Source organism: Protopterus annectens, chromosome 2.part0 (assembly GCF_019279795.1).
Source record: "Protopterus annectens isolate FY-2018-M chromosome 2.part0, PAN1.0, whole genome shotgun sequence".
Taxonomy (NCBI): Eukaryota; Metazoa; Chordata; order Ceratodontiformes; family Protopteridae; genus Protopterus; species Protopterus annectens.
In genome coordinates, this window is record NC_056728.1 from 315,241,075 (window position 1) to 315,263,970 (window position 22,896).

A 22,896-nucleotide genomic window follows, 5' to 3' on the forward strand; every position below is an offset into this window, starting at 1 on the left:
TTTGTTTAGGAGTTAGGTTATGGAAATTATGATTTTTTTCCATATTTTGGTAAATAGCACATTGAGATGCTCCCTTGCTAAGTTAAGTAATACCTCATTTTGAAGACAGTATTCATAGTTCCAACATGGTAAAAGAACTGTGCCTGGATTTTATACACATGTACAGATATCAAAGCTTGTTTCGGACTTATAGTTATGGAAATTATGATTTTTTTTTCATATTTTGGTAAATAACTGCAAGGGAGCATCTGAATGTGCTAAGTAATACCTCATTTTGAACACAGTATTCATAGTTCCAACATGGTAAAACAACTGTGGCTGTATGATGTACACATGTACAGATATCAAAGTTTGTTTCGGACTTATGATTATGGAAATTATGATTCTTTCATATTTTGGTAAATAACTTTGCAATGGAGCATCTGAATGTGCTAAGTAATGCCTCATTTTGAAGACAGTATTCATAGTGCCAACATGGTAAAAGAACTGTGCCTGTATGTTATACACATGTACAGTTATCAAAGTTTGTTTCAGACTTAGGTTATGGAAATTATGATTTTTTTTCATATTTTGGTAAATAACTTTGCAAGGGAGCATGTCAGTGTGCCCAATAATACCTCATTTTGAAGACAGTGTTACTCCTTATAACATGGTAAAAGAACTGTGTCTGTGCACTGCACACATGTATAGATATCACAGTTTGTTTACTCTTGTAAGATTATGAAAATTATATATTTCCAATACTTCTCATTATTATGCCCATATCTTTGCAAGGGAGCATGGCAATGACACAAATAATGCATCATTTTGAAGCTGACATTGAGACACACAATGTCTACACTGATATGTAGCCTCCGTCTGTTACAGGTGATGAGATATTATGCTTTATTTATCAATTATGAGAAATATTATATTAATCATATTTCTGTGAATATCTTCATAAAGGAGCATCACAAAGTAATGGTTAAGGTATCATTTTAAAGCTGAGATTCATACAAACAAATTAAATACAAATTGTATGGGTCTACGTGGTACATTGACCAAGATATTGTGCTTTGCTTTTCCAAAAAGGTACAAAATATGCACAATATCAGCATTCCTTGCCAAATATTTAATAATAACTTTGATATGCACTATCAACATTTACACCATTGGAAAGGTCAGTGTCTGCTGAACAACTTTCCCATTTACATATTTAGTCTAGCTCTTATGATTAAGGAATTATGAACATTTGTTTTCTGTATGGTATTACAAATGGATTTTCTGAAAATGAGCTCAGGCTGCACTGTTGTTCCTGTGGTGGAATTAAGCAGGCAGCTTTTTCTGAGTTCATAGGTTCATAGGCTCATACTAGGCTATCTGCCCTGGGGCAATTATAAGCCTAGCCTGATTCTGTATGGCTTACTCCACCCCTTGATTTGAGTATACTGTGCCCTTTTTAAGGTTTAGTTTACTGTGCCTCTGTCTAATAGTGACACGGGAGTAATTCCTGGGACAAACCTACGATCCCCCATCCACTTATCGAGATTCTTCTTGAAGAGATTCAGTGAGGTGCTCTGCCTCACATGAACTGGAATTCTATTCCAGAGCGAAGGGAGCCTCTGGGTTATGAACCTGTCCCTCCAGCAAGTTCTATTTATTTCTGTGCTGAGGTTCAAGTCCCTCGAGCGTGTGGCTCTAATGGATTTAGATTTACTGAGGTGGAGCATGTCCATTAATTCTGGATTTGACATAGCTTTGTATGTCAGGCATAGATCGCCTCGAAGTAGGCGGAATGCAACTCAGTAGAGCTGGAGTTTTTTTAACCGAGCAGCATATGGCATCTGTTTGAGACCCTTGATCCTCTTGGTGAGATACTTTTGGGGTCTTTCTAATTGCTGCAGGTGTCGTGTAAGGTACATCCCAAAAGTTGCTCTGGAGTGAATGAGTTAACACAAACTGCACGAGGGTCAATTGTTCTAAGGATGCTAACTGAGCCACTGCCATAATAAATCATGTTGTAGAGATAAATACAACTGTCAAACTCTACCCATTCTCTGGAACAAGCTTCCCAGTCATGTAAACCAAATGCATTGTTTGATCCTCTTCAAGTGCAAACTAGATCAGTGGATAGCTAATCATGATTGTACTCCTGTTGCTGCACCCATGTCCCTCATGGACAGAGCCAACTGATATTAAATAATATAGCACAGGCTCATGTCTGTGTGAACATCATTCACATAGCTATTTAAAATTGTGAAACACATGTTACACACGGCTAGGCTTTTATGGGATCTTGGCAGTTTAGCCTAGTACTCTGCTATACACCTATAAACCTATGATGTGCAATGGTATCCTATGTATAGCTATAGTATGACTGTACGGAATCATGGAAGTACCAATACATCATGTCAGTATTACCACTTGATAGTTTATATTAACAGTTATACATGCATGTTGGGGTTTCATGGTAGTATAAAAGTTTCCATGGCAATGTCAGGGTGGCAGTGATTGTGTGGCACATGTCTTGGGTTTGAAATGTGTTGATATAAAGTGTGCTTCATGTATCATTTGGTATGTGAACAATATCACAATGACAGCATCCTTGCTCATTGATGCTACACTGTGCAGTGCTGTAGTTTCTGTTTACATGAGCATACTGATACATTGCCATTGGTTTCACATATTGCTGTACCATTCATTATGATCACTTCTTAATTTACACATCAGTTGCAGATGTTGCATACAATATCCATTGCTATTACTTGTGGGAGATGAATGCAGTACGCAGTTGTGTGTAGGAAATCTACTGATAATAGTGTGTTGTTTTTAAGTGTTATCAATATGACCAAAACCTATGTCTTCCAGGGATGATTTACTCAAATGTATCACTTTTGCATAGTGAGCTTCCATACATCTTTTTGGCCACACATAAGTATGCTTTGGGATGTATAACCATTAGGCGTTGACAGTGCAGATTTCCCTTCAACATGTTCTACAAGCTGCATGTGTAATACATCTTACTGTGATGCACCCAGTAAATACACAGCTCACTGACAACATTGATGGCATGGGTTACATTCTTGTAATTGTGGATTGTGACATATGTGTCATGCAAACTTTTCAACTAGCCAGGATTGCTCCTATATTAGACTACAGGTATATTAACACCTCCAAAAAGGGGTCATTTTGAGGAAGGTGTGCTTGATTCCCTTTATAGATTACTAGCAAATCATTACAGTTGTGCAAATGTGTTCCTGCAGAACATGTATAATAACTCACAATCACATATTTTATTCCAATGTCACAGATTAATGGTGGTATTATTCTGATATTGTCCATGATTGTGCCTGCTTCTGTCTACTTTTCTCCATGAGCCTGTTGCTGGGTGTCCCTGATTTGAGAGCTATGCTGACATTTCAGTCATATTCAAGTGAGTCATTTTGTACACTTTCATCAATATGCACATACCCCTGTTGTATAAACCGTCCCTGCTAAATGTCCTCTCCAGTGATCATGTTGGGGTATTCATATCACAACCAATCATCTCCATTGATATGTGATCTTGTCTGACAGTCATATAATATACTATAACTGTGTGATGACATGAATATACCTGCACATAAGGTGTAAACAGCAGTACATACTGTAATATGTACATATGTGATTACTTTTCGTGCTACTGACTTGTCTTTAGAGTGCACGTGGATTGACATGCCCTTATCTGTTGTACATTACCATGTTTCACATGTCCTGTTCCTCTGTCTTCATTCCTACCATTCATGTTTGTGGCCTTTTTCAATATACTCACTTCCCCCGACTAGTGTATTTATACTGCATTCTATGTACCCTTGATGATCACCACAAAACCTTTATTTTAGTATGCCAAAAACATGTTGTAGTGTACATTGCACTGATTACATTTTTCTATAATGTGTTTATTACTGCATTCATTGCATTAATTTTAGCCCTGGTAGTCATTGTGGCTGTCTGCACAATATTGCAAAACATATTTGGCTGTAGGTAAACTTGTCTGCTTATGTCATATGCCTTTGTGCTGCTTACTCGGTTTCCTGGCCGGTAACACTATTGTTGGCCATGAAACTTTGCTTGTATCTATGTGTATGATGCACAGCATGCATATGCGATTAGCACTGCTCCTCATTGCACAAAAATGTAAATCCTTTGCAGGCTTCGCACTATATTCCTACACAGTTTATTGAATCCACAGATAGGAATTTTTGGGATGGGAATGACATTTCTCTTGTTTTGATATGTCCACTTAAAGAACGTAGTAATAATTTTGATCACAGAATTGCACTACAAATGAGTCTGTAATTTACTCTGGAATATGAATTTTACATGGCTGTTTGTGCTCTTTAGCTTTTCCATTTAGACTGATACTTAAGTTTCATAAATGCCAGTTCAGTAATACAAAAAAAACTACTATTTTTCAATATTAATTGACTTTCAGATAGCACAGAAGTGATACATGACATTGCACCCAAGTTGATACAGCATTGTTTTATACAGAGACTACCTAAAATTTTTAAATCTTGACTTAGCATAAGGTGTAGACTTATCATTTACCTACTCATAGGTATAAAACAAAGCATCATTTTTTCAGTTGGATTGAGGTATCAGTTATACATTTTTGAATTATTGTTGATGACACTGTATAAAATGACATTATTATTAATATGAAATGAATGTTCATCTTTATCAGTCTATGGATAGGACCTGCTGGAGAGACAAGTATGTATCCCCTTCTCTAGAACAGGCTCTCCATCCATGCAAAGCAGAATTCCTCCCTAACCCAATTCAAGTACAGCTTGGACAATTGGATGGGGACCAGGAAATTCATCCCTGGTTTGGCACCTATGTCAATAATGGACACAGTAAGCATGTAAATGATTCATCTCCCAGGTCCTGCTTATAAACGTTTCACCTCCCAAGCCCCTGCTTACATTTATTAAGGGTACCAAAACTTGTCAGAGACTTGGGATGCATGGCTAGGCTTAAAAAGGCCCTTGTGGTCGTTAGCCTAGTACACACCTATGAACCTGTGAATCTATATGCTTCTTTTGCAGCTGCAGACCATGACATTTTTTGCTTATATACTAAAGGGATGCAGTCCTCTAAGCAAGTTAAGAACTTGAGAGGAACAATTTAGGATTAATATCCTGGTAAAAGATTTAAGCATTTTTTATAAAATCTTTTGGATTTTTGCATTATATCAGTTTTAAAAAATAAATAAAAAGACACACATTAGTATTTATGAATGTCAGCTTTTATAAACTTACACTGTTTTTTGTGCATAGAGTGCAGCAATTATGCTCTAAAAACAAGAAAAAGACAATGTTGTTAAGCACTTTTCTAATGTAAGAAAAATGCTTAACAAACTTTTTAAGCATTCCTAAGAGTTGTTAAGGTCAGGTCTCATACTCAGGATTGACAGTACGCAGTGCCAGAAGGTAAAACAACTTCAAAAGCTATTAGATATTTCGATCTGTAACACTTAATAAACAAAATGTGTGGCAATAACTCAAAGGAGACAATTCCTTTCTAAACATTTCAGCTAATGCCCACATGTTTACTTTGAAATTTGCACACTGACTCATAAAGGCCACCTTTTCAAAAATTACCCTGGTCATAAAAACAAGTCAAAATTAAATACAGCATTGAAATGATTTACTTTTCTTATCACATCTTCCATGTTTGTGGATTTAACTTTGTCTCAAAGACTGAAATCAATAAAGTATTATTGAATGGCACATGAAAATTCAAAGGGAAACATTATGACTGCAGCATTCTATCAAGTGATCACTTAGTCAAAGGGCACAGTGAATATTTTTGAAGAAACTTTTTTGTGCAAATATGTCAGAGTGGTTTTGAGAAAATGGGAGACATGTTTTATATGCTTATAACAGGATAGCATTCTGCCACAGGTAAAATTAGAAAACTCAGCTTTCATGAGACCACATGTTATACCCCCAAAGCAATGTTACAATCAGATCTAGTACTAGAGAAATGGTTAACAAGATTTTTCTTTTCATGAGGCTAGGAAGCATACCTAATATTTTTTATGCAGAATCAAGGAAAACTTGACTAAACCTCTGTCAATCCTAGTTAATAAAAAGGAGCATGTGGGCATATCCCTGACATACAGGCTGTAGTGGTACTATTTCACAAGGTGGGGTCATATCAGATCCCAAACAATTTTAGACATATCTGAATGATGGTTACGCTGTGTAAAATTATGGAATGGGTAATAATGGAACTTATCCAAAATGACACAGAGGATGTACTTCTGTAGGACATGGAGCAGTATAAGACTGTTATGAAGAGGACTTGCCTTTTGAATCTTACGGCTTGCTTTGAAGAGGTAACAGCAGCACTTGCTGAAATGTGGGTATTGCATAGTGCCTATTTTGACATTTTAAGGCATCTGATACCATCCTGTATAAGGGAATAACTGACAAATTAATATGATTAATCAGCTCATAAATGGGTAAACTATTTGTTAACGAAAAAAACACAACAAGCCAATGGATGTGTATTTTATGTCTGTCCCAGTAAGTGTTTCTTGTGGTGCCCCACAGGACCCTGCATCTCTGCCACTTATTTTGGGATATTCTTTTCAGACATAAAATGGAGATATGTGTTATAGATTACTGAATATACTGATGATTGCAAACTGGATAGCATATTTATTCCAGCACAATATGCTGAAGTATTCCAAGATGGTCTACAAAAATTATAGCATTATGAAACTTGGCAAAAAAGTATACCTTATGATTCCCAATGAGTCACAGTTCTTGTGGTTTAAAAAGATGAACCCCAGACAACCAGAGATCAATTAGTGACTCAGGTGACTGATGGAGCTGGCAGAAAAGATAAGCATATCCATCCTGGAGGGAGGGCTCATGCAGATGTGTATGGGTCATTCTTCAAAGTCCTGATTTAGGCCAGGGTTTGGGACGATATCTGGGCTAGTTTTCCAAGTGGTTGAGGAGGCATGGTTGCTATATGGGCTGGTGTAGTGGCATCCTCACAGGCCATGCCTAATTGTCTGTTCAGCCCGCATAAGAAATTTTAGCATGTAAGGGAGATAAGATCTAAGAAAAAAAGCTTATTGCATGCAGAGAATGACACTACAGATATCCAGTCTACCACCAAGTCGCAATTCACTACATTCCTTTCCCACTCAGCTGGGCAGCCCCATCCAGGAGATAGTACTGGAGGAGTACCTGACAACTGGTGGTCAAGCTGCATTAGAGCCAAAAAAAAAAATGAAACAAAATATTAAAAGTTTTGACCGCTGTGTATCTACCAAAGCTAGGAAAGCACATTCTGTTGCTCATTTAAGCTTTCTGGAGAGAAAAGTCAGTCTGAAGGAAATAGCTGAATAAAATGTAACAGGTTAAAGTAAACAAAGTGTGTAATGTTCTGGCATAAGAACTTTGTGAGCTGTGGGTATAGGTAGGAAGCAAAGAAATGTCTAGGGAAGATACACTATCTCTTATGACAGAGGAAGACTAGCGACTAAAAGTATATGACAAGGTGAAATGTAATAGATACATCCCCACTAAGAGAAGTAATCAGTTGTCCTATAGCACTTTAGGAATACTTACTGAATATAATCCGGTCACAATATATGCACTTTAAAAAGAATGAGTGGTACTGTATATAATGGAGGGGTCAGGACACTACAAGCTGTATAAAAGATAGCCTTACAGACTTAAATGTAGGGCCGTGTAGAATACATCTCAGAAAACGGCAATTAAATGGAAAATAAAAATAAATTTAGTATCAGCTGTAGAAGAAAAGGAGTATTTCAGTCAGGTCCAAAAACTTCAGAGAAACTGGATTTAGAATATTTCTGTTACCATCCATTAGTTCAGTCAGAACAAACCAAGGTCACATAAACAATCTGTTCCTTCAGTAGACTGAGACTGGGAACTCAGAGGTACAGTTAAATCATTGCGTAGCTCAATTTTGACTCACAAGTAAAGCTGTTTTAGAGACACTTTGCATTAAGTAATAATGCTGAATAACTTGCCAGTTTTTGTTTTAATTAATTGCACTAAGGAAGGAGGATGTAAAATACACCTGGACTGAATCACAGAAAAAGATAAAAGAAAACAATTCATAGGTTCATAGGTGTGTACTAGGCTAATGGCCCTGTACCCTTTACAAGCCTAGCCCATAGAAGTGCCCTGGCATTGTGCAGCCCAACGTTAGTTCCCAGTGCCTCTATCAAGTAGAGCCACTGGAGTGATCCCCAGGGTGAACTTTCTATTTCCCATCCACTCATCAAAATTTCTCTTGAAGAGGGCCAGTGAGGTACTCTGCTTGACATGTATGGGAAGTCTGTTCCAGAGCATGAGCAGTCTCTAGGTTATGAACTTGTCCTTTCAGCATGTTCTGTTGATTGTGGTAATGAGGTTGAGGACTGTGGAGCATGTGGTGTGGAGGTATTGGGATTTCTTTAGATGTAGCATTTCTAACATATCTGGGTCAGACATGGTTTTGTAAGTCAAGCAGAGATCGCCTCTTAGTAGACGATATGAGACAGAGAATAGCTAGAGTTTTTTGTGTCTGTCCATATAGGACATGTGTTTAAGGCTTAGGATCCTCTTCATGAGGTAGTTTTGTGGCCTTTCCAGCTGTTGCAGGTGTCTAGCAAGGTACGTGCCAAATGGAGCATTATACTCAATGACTGGCCTAATGAGGGAAGAGTAGAAAGAGATGATGACCTCTTTCTTCCTGGATGCAAAACTCTTGGTAATGAGATGTGCCACATAGAAGGACTTCCTGACCTCAGTGGCAATGTGGTGGTTGATGGAGATGTTGCTGTCAACCTGTGTCCCCAGATCTCTTATAACCTTCAGTGTTCAGTGAGCTCCCATCAATGTGGTAATTAGTGGGAACTGAGTTTTTTACCAAAGGGGATGATGACGCATTTTTTTGGCATTAAGCTTAAGGCCATGGTTTCAACACCAGTCAATGGTCTCAGTAAGGCCTTTCTGTAGAATGTCTACATCACTTGGGGAGTTAACAATGGCTCCCAGCTTGCAGTCATCTGCGAACTTAGACAGCCAGAGTCCCTCTGTGTTGGCCTGGACTTCTGAGAAGTAGATGCCAAACAGTAGAGGACCCATGACCGATCCCTGTAGAACTCCACTCGTGACTGGTCAGCAGTTTGACTTGGAGTCCGCTACTTTTACACTGTGGGTTCTATCTGTGAGCCAGTTTGCAAACCAGCTAGTGATATAGAGGTTGATGCCTAGTTTGGTGAGTTTATCAATAATTCCTGAGTGAAGAATGGTATCAAAGGCCTTGGCCTGATCGAGGTAGGCTGTATGAACTGCCTTGCCCTCATCCACAGCTCTGGTGACTGACTCCAAGAAGTCAACCAGGCTGAGCAGGCATAATCTACCTTTCACAAAACCAAATTACGTGGGATCTAAAGATTGGAGATTCCCTATATCCTTGTTAATTAGGTCCATGATGATGTCCTCCATAGCCTTACATATCAGACTCATCAGGCTAATGGGGCGATAATTCCCATGTTCTATAGTCACTCTCCCTTTATGGAGAGGTATGACTGTAGCAGTGTGCCATTTGGTAGGGACAAAGCCCAAGGTTAGGCTGTGAATGAACAGGGCACACAGACGTGATGCCAGTTCACTTTGTAGTTCATGTAGAACACATCCAGGGATATTGTTGGGTCCCATGGAAACTGTATTCTTTGCCTTGGACAATGCAGCTTTAACCTGTGCTGCAGTAATGTTGGGTGCCTGGCATTCCTCTGGTATTGTGATTGGTCCTTCATGGGGGAGAGAGGGGTAAAGTTGGCACTGAATCTGTCGGCCAGTATGTTGGCAATATCTGTTGGCTTAGTATAGGAGGTACCATTGTGCAGTAACTCAGAGCAAACCTGGGCATTGCCATTGAGATTCTTGATATAACTATAGAAGGCTTTGTGATTGTTTTTAGTGTCTGCCACAATTCTGCCTTCATAGCTGGCTTTAGAGGTTTTGATGAGGGATCTCAACTTTTTGTTGAGGCGAATAGGGGAGTTTTTCCAGTCTCGAGACTTCACCATTTTCCTGCAACAGTTTCTTCCTTCTGTTGTAGAGTTTATTAATGGCAGGGGACCACCAGCTTGGCTTCCTTGTTTTGGAGGAAACCGTCTTGGTTCTGTTGGGTTTGGCTATGACAATTGTACAATGATAGCCTCCCACACCTTAAATATATGGCCATCGGTATAAATTAGTAGAGAGAGCAGTACAGAATGTGACATGAAGAAGAGCAGACAGATTAACAGTTTGAACTCAGCCAAGGATATAATATAAACTTTAAAATAAATGGTAGAGGGAACATCTAGTTTTGAAAATAGCAGTCTACCACACTCCTCTTCTGTCCTTTTCCTATGTGTTACCATTCAAATAAAATAAGTATGAAAAACTAAATGTGAAGGCATGCCAGAAGTGTGCTAAAGGCAGCATATCCATGAACTTCGGCAGCAGATGGTCATCTGAGTAGTAGATAATGAGGTATGTATCAAACTGTCTATCAAGCAGAATTCACAAAAGAAAACTGTCCAAAAGGTAGCATATGAATGGATACAGTTATGTGGTGTAATCTGAGCAGCAGATGAGAGAAGTGAAATAATTCATGTTGATTCTTGGTTTATGTACAGTTTTAGTATTCACTATAGATGTGTGAATTTGTTTATTACTGAAGTAATTTATAGTCAATGTCTTCATTGTAAATACTGATGTACTGACAGTGTAATTATGCACACTTTTCTACTGTGGTACAGTAAGAGTGACTTTTACTGAGTTGTCAGAATAAAGATGCACAAAACTGATGCTAGCCTGATTAAGCAGGAGTAGATCATGAACTGCAAAACAAACCTATCTTCTGTATGACTTCATTAAGTATTTCTCTTATTCCAAGTTAGCAGAGGCTGAAAGCAACAACTTGAAGCTTAGTGACCAAGTGATCTTACTTGAAGAACAGCTAGAAACAGTGAAAAAAAATTTTGAATCCATGGGATCGTATGAGGAGACAATACATGCCAAAGACCAGGTACTTACAGCTCAGATTATTTACATGCCACTCTTTCATATTTTAATTTTTGAGAGTACGAAGGCATACTATTCACAGTGAAATGTATGAAAATTGAGCAATCACTGAGACCCGCAAACAGTTTCACAGTTTTGCAGCTAGCTATTTACCTTCATTATCAGCATCACTTATCTGAGACCACCAGCTTTCTAATTCTCAAAAATGCAGAACATAAAAAGTAGTGCTTGAATTACATTTTCTGGTTGAGGTGATGGAGATTGGTATGGTTAAGATAATCGCAGTGGAGGAGCCAATCTTGTATGTCAAGGCCTTAGATTTTCATGATGGCCCCTATAAATTATTCAGCAACAAAAGTAACTGGGTAAAAATGGAAAATACATTTGAAGGGGAGTGTCCATTAGGTGGCCCAATGGCCACTATCTGGCCTATCAAAGCATTGTATCTGGCCCTCTATATATCCCACAGCAAACTATTTTGAATGGACAGGTGCATGCTAGACAAACCTTGACAAGTATAGTAAGTGGCCTCTGAACTGCATTATAAGTGGCCCCTGAGACAAAACGGTTTGATAGCTTAGAAGGTGTCCCAACACCAGAACAGGTGATTATCAAAATGCCTAGCAATTCTAAAAGAAGAAAACAGTCAACATGTATGTATGGATGGATAGACAGACAGATAGATAGATAGATAGATAGATAGATAGATAGATAGATAGATAGATAGATAGATAGATAGATAAAGTGTAGCTGTTAGGGTTTGGAAAAATAATGAAAAGAAGATAATTGCTAGAACATGCACTAAAACATTACAAAATGAGAATAATGAATCTCATATGCAGAAGACCTGTCAGCCTGGTTGTGTAGAAAGAAAAATGTAATAGTTTTGGCAGTTATGAGACCAGATCTTCTTCAGACACATCAGTAAGGCAGAAAGGACCCAACACAGAATTACTATTATGAGAAATAAAAGCTAGAAAGAGAAGGAAAGCAAAACTGAGTAACAGAAAAAGGCTGAAATGCCAGGTAAGTACATTTGTTTATATCTAGTGGATAATGAAAAGACAAGGAACTAAACTTTAAGTGGAAAGGCATATAATGGTGGGTAACAGACATTATTGTTGTCATTTTCAAATCTGTCCTAGAAGGACTCAAGAATAAATGTAAATAATAGTCTTATCTGCCCCAGAACAGAGACAGGAAACTGGGTGGGTACTAGAAGAACCAATGTCTAGTTTCTCACTGTTTCACTTGAATCAGGTAAGGTCCGTGTAGACTAGAAAAGGACAGATGAAAAATTAACTACAAAAATCACTGCAAAAGAAATGACAAGAATAAGTTTGGCCCTTTATTTCACAAAGCAAAGTCATTCTTTGACACCACAACTAATGCCTTCATAGGTTCATAGGTAAGTACTAGGCTATCTGCATAAGGGCATTTATAAGCCTAGCCAGAGTGTGTTACCTTTTGCCACCCCCTTAGATTAGTTCCCTGTGCCTCTGACCAGCAGAACCATTAGTTCCCTGCGCCTCTGTCCAGCAGAGCCACTGCAGTGATCCCCAGGGTGAATTTTCTGTTTTCCATCCACCCGTCAAGGTTTCTCTTGAAGAGTACTAGTGAGGGGCTCTGCCTGATGTATATTGGAATCTTGTTCCAAAGCATGGGGAGTCTCTGACTCAGGAATCTATCCCTCCAGCACATCCTATTTATCATTGTGGTAAGGTTTATATCCCTAGAGCATGTGGCTCTCAGGGATTTTTTTTTTTTTTTAGGTGGAGCATATCCATCAATTCTGGGTTGGACATGGCCTTGTATGTCAAGCAGAGATCACCTCTGAGTAAGCGGTATGCAACCGAGTACAGCTGGAGTTTCTTTAGTTGGGCTGCATAGGTCATCTGTTTGAGGCCAGTAATCCTCTTGGTGAGGTACTTTTGTGGTCTTTCCAGCTGTTGCAGGTGTCTTGTAAGGTACATCCCAAATGGGGCATTGTATTCTATAATGGGTCTAATAAGCGATGAGTAGAGAGGTACAATAACCTCCTTTGTTCTGGATGAGAACCCTTTTGAGATTAGGTGGGCCACATAGAAGGATTTTCTAACCACCTTGACAATATGATTATCAAAAGAGAGATTGCTATCTACTTGGGTCCCCATATCCCTTATTACTTTTTCTGTATTTAGGGGACTACCACCTATGTGGTAGTTCACAGGTACTTTGTTTTTTCCAAAGAGGATGACTTTTTGGCATTCAGCTTGAGGCCATGATTTTGACACCAGGTATCTGTCTCAGTGAGACCTTTCTGAAGGGTGTCTGTATCAGCCAGAGAATCAATTATGGCCCCTAGTTTGCAGTCGTCTGTGAACTTGGTCAGCCAAAGTCCTCCTGTGCTTGCCTGTACCGCTGAGAAGTATATACCAAACAGGAGGGGTCCTAGGACTGAGCCCTGGGGGACGCCACTTGTAATCGGTTTAGAGTTGGACCTAGAGTCTGCAACTCTCACCATGTGGGTTCTGTCCATGAGCCAATTTGCAACCCATCTCATGACTTAGGGTTAATGTTCAGGTTGGTAAGTTTGTCTATAATACCAGACTGGGGAATGGTGTTGAAAGCCTTTGCAAGGTCTAGGTAGGCTGTGTGGACCTCCTTACCCTCATCTAATGCCATTGGTAACTGTATAAAAGAAGTCCACCAGGTTTAGGAGGCATGATCTTCCCTTAACAAAGCCAAACTGGGTGGGGTCCACAGTTTGGAGGTTCCCAATGTCTCTGTTAATGAGTTCCATGATGATGTGCTCCATAGCCTTGCAGACCAGGCTAGTCAGCCTTATAGGGCGATAGTTCTCAGGGTCCATTGTGGCACCACCTTTGTGGAGTGGGATAACTGTTGCTGTACACCACTCTGTGGGTACGTAGCCTGTAGAGAGGCTGATTTTGAACAGTGTGCTTAGGTGAGTGGTTAGTTCATTTTGGAGCTCTTGTAAGACACAGCCTGAGACACCGTCCAGTCCCATTGAGGCTGTGTTTTTGGCTTTGGATAGGGCTGTTTTAACCTGTGTGTTGGTGATTGCTGGGGCCTTACATTCTTCTGGTATGGTTATGGGCCCTTTAGGGGGTGAGAGGGGTGTGAAGTTTGCACTGAACCTGTCTGCCAAAATGTTGGCAATATCAGTCGGTTCAGTGTATTGTGTGCCATTCTGCACCAACTCAGAGCAGATCTGAGAGTTTCCACTTAGGTTCTTGACATAGCTAAAGAATGCTTTGTGGTTATCTTTGGAGTCCTTGGCAATTTTTCTTTCGAAGCTAGCCTTGGATGATTTAATGAGGGATCATAGTTTCTTGCTGATACTGATCAGGGATGTCTTTCCTTCTAGGTATTTTGCTCTTATCTGTACTAGTTTCCTCCTTCTATTGTAGAGTCTGTTTATGGCAGGGGTTCACCAGACTGGTTTCCTTTTCTTGGAGGAGTGAGTCTTGGTTTTACTTGGGATAGCACGATCCATGCATTCCTGCAGATGATCATAGAGTGTCTTTGTATAGGTTTCAGCAGCTTGGACAGCATTGTCCATTGGCGTGGGGGCTGTGAACCTTTCCACCTCAGTCTTAAACAACGTGAAGTTTGGTTTTGAAAAGTTTTTCACGGTGGTTTCCTTGATTGGGGTTGGGGTGGAATGTGAATATCCAGAGTGATTAGTCTATGGTCTGATCTAACCAATGAGGGGTTGATGTCAGGTGTGGAACACCGGTCGCCCATGTTGGTGATGACCAGGTCCAATATGTTGTTCCCTCTGGTGGGGGTGTTGACCAGTTGATCCAGGGCATTCAAGTTTATAAATTCTAGGAAGCGTTGGGCAAGGGAGTTAGTACTTGAGTAGTTCTCCCAGTTAATGCTTGGGTAGTTGAAATCACCCGGTATTAGGGTGTTTGGTAGGACCTTCATATTTCCCAGTGTCTCCAGAAATGCAGAATGGGGGTTCTGGGTCATGGTGGGTGATCTGTAGCAAGCTACAATTTGGATTGCAGTTTTGCCCATTGTTAGCTGCACTTGGATGATCTCTGATGCATTGTGCTGCACCACTAACCTGGAGGTGTGAGTATCCTTGATGAATATGGATACACCCCCGCCTTTTGTGTTTTGGTTCAGGTTCTGTGGTCGAAAGATATGGTATGAGTTGTAGCCTGGTAGTGCTGGGGTGCTCTCTGGAGCCTTAAACCAGGTTTCTGTTACTGCACAGATATCAATGTTCTCCATACTGAGGAGTGCCTCGAGTGCGTGCATTTTGAGGTTTAGACTTCTGGCGTTGAGTAGTTTTTGGTTACTTGTGCTATTTACGGTGGTGGGTTTGTCTTTTGCGCCTTGCCTAAAAAAGGCAGTATGGGGGCGGAAAGAGCCTTTGCCAGTATTTGATAGCCTAAGGGTGACAGGTGCAAGCCATCTCTTTCGAAGCAACGTAGCTTGTCGAGCATGTCATCCCAAGCAGACAGATACTGGATCCCCTTTGAATGACATCAGAAACTTAGCCAATTGTTGAAGTTGATCATTTTTTCTTTATACTATGGCATCATTCTTGGTGAAAGTAGGATGCTACTCAGGGTCAGGGTCATACCTGCTTGGGCTACATGATCAGAGAGCTCTTCCATGTCTCTTTTCATGTAGTCCAGGGAGGTACGTCTCCGGTCATGCACACCAACATGTACAATGACAGAGTCGTATTTGTACTTGTTCTGGAGTGATCTGAGTGTTTGTGTTATGTGGCGGATCGCGGCACCCGACAGGCAGCTAACTGTAACCTTCTCCTTGTCCAGCCTAGTTAGTGGAACATCAGAGTGCCTGACTATAGAGTTGCCTATCACTAGTGTGTTGGGTATGTTATTTTGCCTTAAGGGCTGTGATTGCATGGCACAGTGATTATGTGAAGTATGTGATTCATGGTTGGTGATGGGTTGTGGAGGTTGCTTGGATGTCTGCTATGGAGGTCTCTGTTGCTTTTGCAGATTTTTATTTAGAGCCTCTGAGTATGTTTTTGTGTATTTATGTGTGTTATTTGCCTGTGTTGGTTTGTTAGGTTTATGTGAGACTGGTGGTGTGTTGCAAGTGTTACCCTTCTCCTCTTGACAGTCAGTTACAGTCTGTGGTTGGGAGAGCTTTGCCTCCAGTCTGGTTGTATAATTGCATCTCTCGCATATATTAGTGTTTGGTGGTAGGAGGAGAGGGTTGTCTGTGTACATGAGGCAGTTGTAACATTGCCTCAAAATGCCCAGATTCACCAGTTGGACTGGAGAGTACACCAGATACTGCCATTTGGACATGCCTGAATAGGTAGAGTGAGCTGTTTTTCTGATTGATTGGTGTGGACGAATAGAGAGCCTTGTCCTTCTGGACAGTATAAAGGGGGGCTAGTGCTAGGGTATTTAGTGCATGTTATGAGTTTTAAGCAAGTGCTGGGCTGTAAAATGAATGGCTTGAGTGCTAAAGTTGAAGGTTTGTCTAGTTCTAAGGGAAAAACTGAAGAGTAGACTTTGTGGAGTCGGGAATAGTTTAACCTTAGCTAACCAGCGCTGGCCCGGTGCGCAAAACCGTGCAAATGTGGTATCTGAAATAGTTAACTTCATTTTATCTGCAACCTGTGGCTATATGGATCCGTATCAGAGCCGAGCCGGCAACTTTTTTCTAGCATCTGCTCCAAGCTCTGAGCTCCTTCCCTTACCCATAATGCCCTACATCTCCTATCTTCCCTCAGATCTCGTTTGCCATGCCAGTAGTGTGCATCATGGTCTCCTTTGCCCTGAGCTCAGGGATGGTAAGTGGTATTTTTTTCTGGTATCTAGGTGTGCTTGAGTAAAATTTTTCCCTTCCTCCCCTTGTGTAGTATCTCGCTTGGTTGTCGGTCCTGTCTCAGGGACAGCCCGTGCCAGAGGATCCCCAGGTTAATTTCCCTGAGGAAACTCCTGCGGCTCATGGATCCCCTTCTGAAAGTCCCACTGAAGGGGGTCACCATAAGCGCAAATGCAAAAGGAGGCACTTGGACTCCCTCGAGTCCCTCACTACGGACACTGACTTAGATGAAGGAGAAGGTTCCCCCAGGTCACCTCCCGAAGACATTTCTTTCATAGAAATTATGGCGATCCTCCGCCAGAGGCGAGTTTGGTCAGCCCCAAAACCTTCTGGGGATGAGTCAGTGTTCCTGGAGGCCTTTAGCATGGGCCCATCTACTTCCCGGGTGTCCCCACCAGTGGACCCCTTGGTGGACCTCATCACCACGAGGGCATGGAAGGAGCCTGATACCTAGAGCCCATCCCCAAATGCCCTGACAAGGTTTTATCTCCTCCTTCTGACAGACAACCCTGGTCGAAAGGAGCCCCAGTTGATGCTATGTTGGTTGCAGCAGCCACAAAGAAGGAACTAGCACAGGAGAGTTCCTCAGTCCACCCTCTGGACAAGGAGTCCAGGTCGATGGATAGGTTTGGGAAGCATGTCTACTCCTCAGCGACCTTTTCTGTCCGTGTGCTGAATTATTTGTCACATGTGATTTGGCTTCAGCGAGACCTTGCTTCGGAATTCGCTGAGTCGCCCCCAGAGTCTTTATCACCGCAGGACAGACAGTTGTTCTCGGCGAAATTGTCTACTCTGAAGTCAGTCTCAAACACGTCAATGCAGCTCCTTTCCCATGCCACGGAAGGAGCAGCTAGGGTGGCTGGGACAGGCATAGCCATGAGGCGTCATGCCTGGCTTAGGTTGTGTCAGTTCGCGGACCCTTTCAAGGCATCATTTATCAATGCTTCCTATGATGGTTCTTCCCTTTTTGGGAAGACATTACGTGATACATGTGTCCAGAGTGAAAAGGATGGGAAGACTTTGTCTGCCATCGGAGTCCACTTCTCTAACCCTCAGCAGTCCTTCTCTAGGAATCAAAGAGGGCAGAAGAAGATGTGGTTCCGAAAATCTCAGTTTTCCCGGGATTCTCAGGAGAACTATTCCCCCAGAGGCAGAGGGGGACAAGATTGACGCCGACCCAGAGGTAGAGGGGGTCCCAGGAATTTTGGGTCTGGGGAACCCTTTTCTGATAGACCCAGTCAGCAGCCCTGAGGGGTTGCCTGACAGTCCTACTCTGGAGGCAGTCAGAGGACGATTGTCCATACACCCAGCGGCATGGGAGTCCATTACAACAGATCGCTGGGTTTTACAGATAATATCCAGAGGTTACTCTATCCCATTTGTTGCCCCTCCAGATATTACAAAACACCTCCCGGATGTTCCACCCGCTCACAGGGAGGCTGCAGCTCTAGAGGTTTCAAAGCTGCTTCTCAAACAAGCCATCAAACAGGTCCTCCTCGATCAGTCCGGATTAGGCATCTACTCAAGGTTCTTTTTGGTGCCAAAAATGACGGGGGACCTCAGGCCCTTTCTAGACCTGTCAACATTAAACCTGTCAGTAGCCAAACAGAAATTCCGGATGGTCACCCTACAGTCCATTCTCCCTTATCTCCAAGAGTGTGACTGGATGTGCTCGTTAGACCTCCAGGATGCTTACTACCACATCAAAATACACAGAAGCTCCAGGAGGTTTCTGCACTTCTGGCTGGGAGCCAGTCATTTTCAGTTCAGAGCCATACCCTTTGGTCTCACTACAGCCCCCAGGGTGTTCACCAAGGTAATGGCAGTTGTAGCGGCTCACTTGAGGCTTCAGGGTATTCAGGTGTTTCCATACCTGGACTGGCTCTTCGCTGCGCCCAACAAGCATCACTTGTGTCTGGCGCGAGATTATTTCATTCGGTTGGCAGATCTACTGGGAATTACAGTCAATGTTCATAAATCCCATTTGCAACCAGTACAAGTTCTAGACTTCATTGGGGCATGGCTAGACACTTTGCAGATGAAGGTATTCTTAACTCCAGACAGGATCCTACACCTCAGGTGCCACATAGCTCAGATAGCGAACTCCAAGTCTTCAAAGGCGAGCGAGGTTCTCTGGGCTCCATGGCTGCTGCCATATCAATTCTCCCTTGTGCGCGACTTCACATGTGGGTTCTTCAGTGGACTCTGGCTGTTCAATGGTCTTGGCTAGACCTGCCCATGGAATTTCTGATCATGATCAGTCACGTCTGCAGGCCATCTCTTCTTTGGTGGTTAAGTTCTCCGGAGATATCAAAAGGATGCCCCTTTGCATCATCTCCAGTCCAAGCCACAGTGACCATGGACACCTCCCAACTCGGGTGGGGGGGGCACTGTTCGGGAAGGACAGTCCAAGGCATGTGGTCCCAGTCAGAGACCAAATTGCACATAAATGTTCTAGAGATGAGGGCAGTGCTTTTATCGTTGGAAGCCTTTCACACAGTCCTCCCTCTCAGATTGGTTGCAATTCAGTCAGACAACATGTCGGTTGTCTGGTATATCAACAAGCAGGGGGGAACCAGATCCTACCCTCTGAGTTACAAGGCCATGAGAGTGTGGGAATGGGCGATTTTTCACTGGTCAGTTTCTGATAGCAATGCACATCCTGGGGTGCTCCAACATTTTAGCGGACAGAGTGAGTCGGGCCATTCTGATGCCTTACGAGTGGTCTCTGAAACAGTCAGTAGCGGAAGAGATCTTCCTTGCATGGGGTCAGCCTTGCTGCAATCTCTTCACATCTCCTTCCAACGCAAAGTGCAGTGAATTCTTCACTCTGATTCCCTCACCAGGGGAAGTCCCCAGAGATGCTCTAGTCCATGCTTGGCCCCCCGGGCTTCTGTATGCTTATCCACCATTGCCACTCATTCCGAAGTTTCTTCAGAAAGCTTGCCGAATACAGTGAAAAGTGATCCTCATTGTCCCATTCTAGCCTCGACAGGTTTGGTTCCCATTCCTTTGGTCTCATCTCTTAGCTCCCCCGTGGGTTGTAGATCCCTGCCCAGATCTAATCTCCCATCCGTCGGGGGCATGTTCACACGATCTGGGCAGCCTCAAGCTGACAGCCTGGTTGCTCCAGTTCCGTTAATTGCCAGGACTCTCGGTCTTTCATCCCCGGTAAAATCCATTCTGGTGGCTTCTTTTAAAGACTCCACTAGGAAACTTTATTGCAATAAATGGAAGCGCTTTTCCATTTGGGCCTCACAGCGAAAAATAGATCCCTTTACAGCCCCTGTTCCAGCGGTGTTGGACTTCCTGTCTGGTATCTTTCAGCAAGGAGCTAGTTCCTCCACAGTGAAAGTACAATTGGCAGCCATTTCCAGTTTTAATGTTGGTGAAGACAACATGGCCTTAGCCTCCTCTAGGCTGTGTTAGGCTTTTCTTAAAGGTACTTTTCGGTTATGGCCATCTGTCAAGGATTCAGTGCCTCCTTGGGACCTTACTTTTGTTTTACAGGCATTGGTGGCTCCTCCTTTCGAACCTGCAGCTTCGGTGGACTTGAAATTTTTGTCCTGGAAGACCGCTTTCCTAGTCGCCATTACATCTGCTAGGAGGGTTTCTGAGCTTCTGTCTGCCGTGCCTCCGTATTTGGTCTTCTATAAGAATAGGGTCTCACTCCTTACTAACCCTTCCTTCTTACCTAAAGTAGCATCTGAAGCAAACATAAATCAGTCCATTAAGCTTCCCGTTTTCTTTCCTAACTTCCAAAATAAAGGTGAATATGAACTCCATTTGTTAGATGTTCATAGACAGCTTTGTTTTTATCTTCATAGAACAAAGTCTTTCCGCAAGACTGACCAATTGTTTGATTCCTTTTCCAAAGCTTTTATGGGAAAAGCTATTTCTAAAGTTTCTTTTGCCAGATGGATCACTCTTTGTATTTCACATGCCTACAAAGCAAAATGTTTATCTCCTCCTGGTATTGTTAAGGCTCACTCTACCAGGTCCATGTTGACTTCTGCTGCTTTTTGGTCTAGGGTGCCTTTGGACGATATTTGTGTCGCAGCAACCAGGGCCAATTCACATACCTTCATTTCCCATTACAAATTAGATCTGATTTCGAGGGGTAGAGCATCCTTTGGCTCTGCGGTGCTCAGGAATATCCTTCCATAAGGGCCTCCCAGGATCAGAGTAGCTGGGGACTCTGTCCTACAGGTTGCAGATAAAATGAAGTTAACTACTTCAGATAAAGAAGTTATGTACTCACCATAACGTTCCATCTGAGTAGTTATACTTAATTTTTCTGCAACATTCCCTCCCTCCGTCCCCCGGACCTTGTCCTGTCTTTTCAGGATTGGTTTATTGGGTTGAGTTGCATATGTTTTTAGTTGCAGCAAACTCGATCTGAGGGAAGATAGGAGATGTAGGGCATTATGGGTAAGTGGAGGAGCTCGGAGCTTGGAGCAGATGCTAGGAAAAAAGTTGCCGGCTCGGATCCGTATACTAAGAGGTTGCAGAAAAATGAAGTATAACTACTCAGATGGAACGTTATAGTGAGTACATAACTTCTTTTTTTATATCAGAAAGATTAAAGAGATAGAAATTAGTCCAAAATGGCCAATAAAACTACAGTTTCTGGGCAGAAACCACTCCTCCAAGGGCAGGTAGGCTGTTCAGAGCTCCCCACTCTCACTGGTGAACAAAGAAACTTCCTTTTTTGCCCAAGTAAGGTATGGCCAAACACAGAAGCTTAAACACAGTCCAGGTATCAGCAGGTATCTGAAACTGGACTTTTCTAGATTAATAAGGCGGGAAAATGGCAAGATTTTTTTGTTTTTTTTTTTCAAGAAAACAGTAGAAACAAATGCAAAAACACTTTTATATTGCAGTAATGGCTGTCGCACTTGAGTAGGAAGCCAGTAATAGTTAAAAATACAATTTACAACAAAAAATGAATTTTAAAGTGCAGGCACAAATAAATGCAATTTCAGTGTAAAATGAGTGGTCTGAGAAGCAATAAACAGCAGAAAACGAGCATTTAGGTGGAAATAGCAATAAGCAACAAGAAAAAACAAAAAAAAAAATGGTACTTAAACACTCCAAAGTCTCTCTTTTTGTCTTCCTGGCATTGTAGGTCTTTGCAGGACACCTGGGCAGGATCTGCTGAGCTTATACAAACACAAAAACCACGCAAATGCATTTTTTTTATATCAAAAGATTAAAGAGATATAAATTAGCCCAAAATGGCCAATAAAACTACAGTTTCTAGGCAGAAACCACTCCTCCAAGGGCAGGTAGGCTGTTCAGAGCTCCCCACTCTCACTGGTGAACAAAGAAACTTCCTTTTTGCCCAAGTAATGTATGGCCAAATACAGAAGCTTAAATACAGTCCAGGTATCTGAAACTGGACTTTTCTAGCTTAGTACTAAGGCAGGAAAATAGCAAGTTTTTTTTTGTTTTTTTTTTCAAGAAAACAGAAACAAATGCAAAAACACTTTTATAATGCAGTAATGTCTGTCGCACTTGAGTGGGAAGCCAGTATAATTAAAAATACAATTTACAACAAAAAACAAATTTTAAAGTGCAGGCACAAATAAATGCAATTTCAGTGTAAAATGAGCGTTCTGAGAAGCAATAAATGCCGGAAAACGAGCGTTTAGGTGGACATAGCAATAAGCAACAAGAAAAACAAACAAAAAAAAATGGGACTTAAACACTCCAAAAGTCTCTCCTTTTGTCTCTCTGACGTTGTAGGTCTCTGCAGGATACATGGGTAAGATCTGTTGAGTTTATACTGGAGAAAACATGAGATATCTTTCCATAAGAGTATCTCCTTGAGAATGACCTTACTAGCATAAATCTAGTAATGTACTTACTTAAACAAATTCATTTACAAACAAATTTATAAATTTAATGAATGGTTTGTCTTCCTTTCCATCCCATCAGCTTTCCAATATATCATAAGGTAACTACTACTTTACTTAATAGTGCATGG

The 22,896-nt window shown here is 41.6% G+C and overlaps 1 protein-coding gene across 1 annotated transcript in view; it reads left to right on the forward strand.

Moving 5' to 3' along the window:
* CCDC192 (coiled-coil domain containing 192) overlaps positions 1–22,896 on the forward strand; it is a 1,678,242-nt gene that overhangs the window by 518,326 nt on the left and 1,137,020 nt on the right. Inside the window, exon 4 of the mRNA XM_044060800.1 lies at positions 10,948–11,079. Coding sequence (XP_043916735.1) covers positions 10,948–11,079 — 132 coding nt within the window. The remainder of the gene's footprint in view (positions 1–10,947; positions 11,080–22,896) is intronic.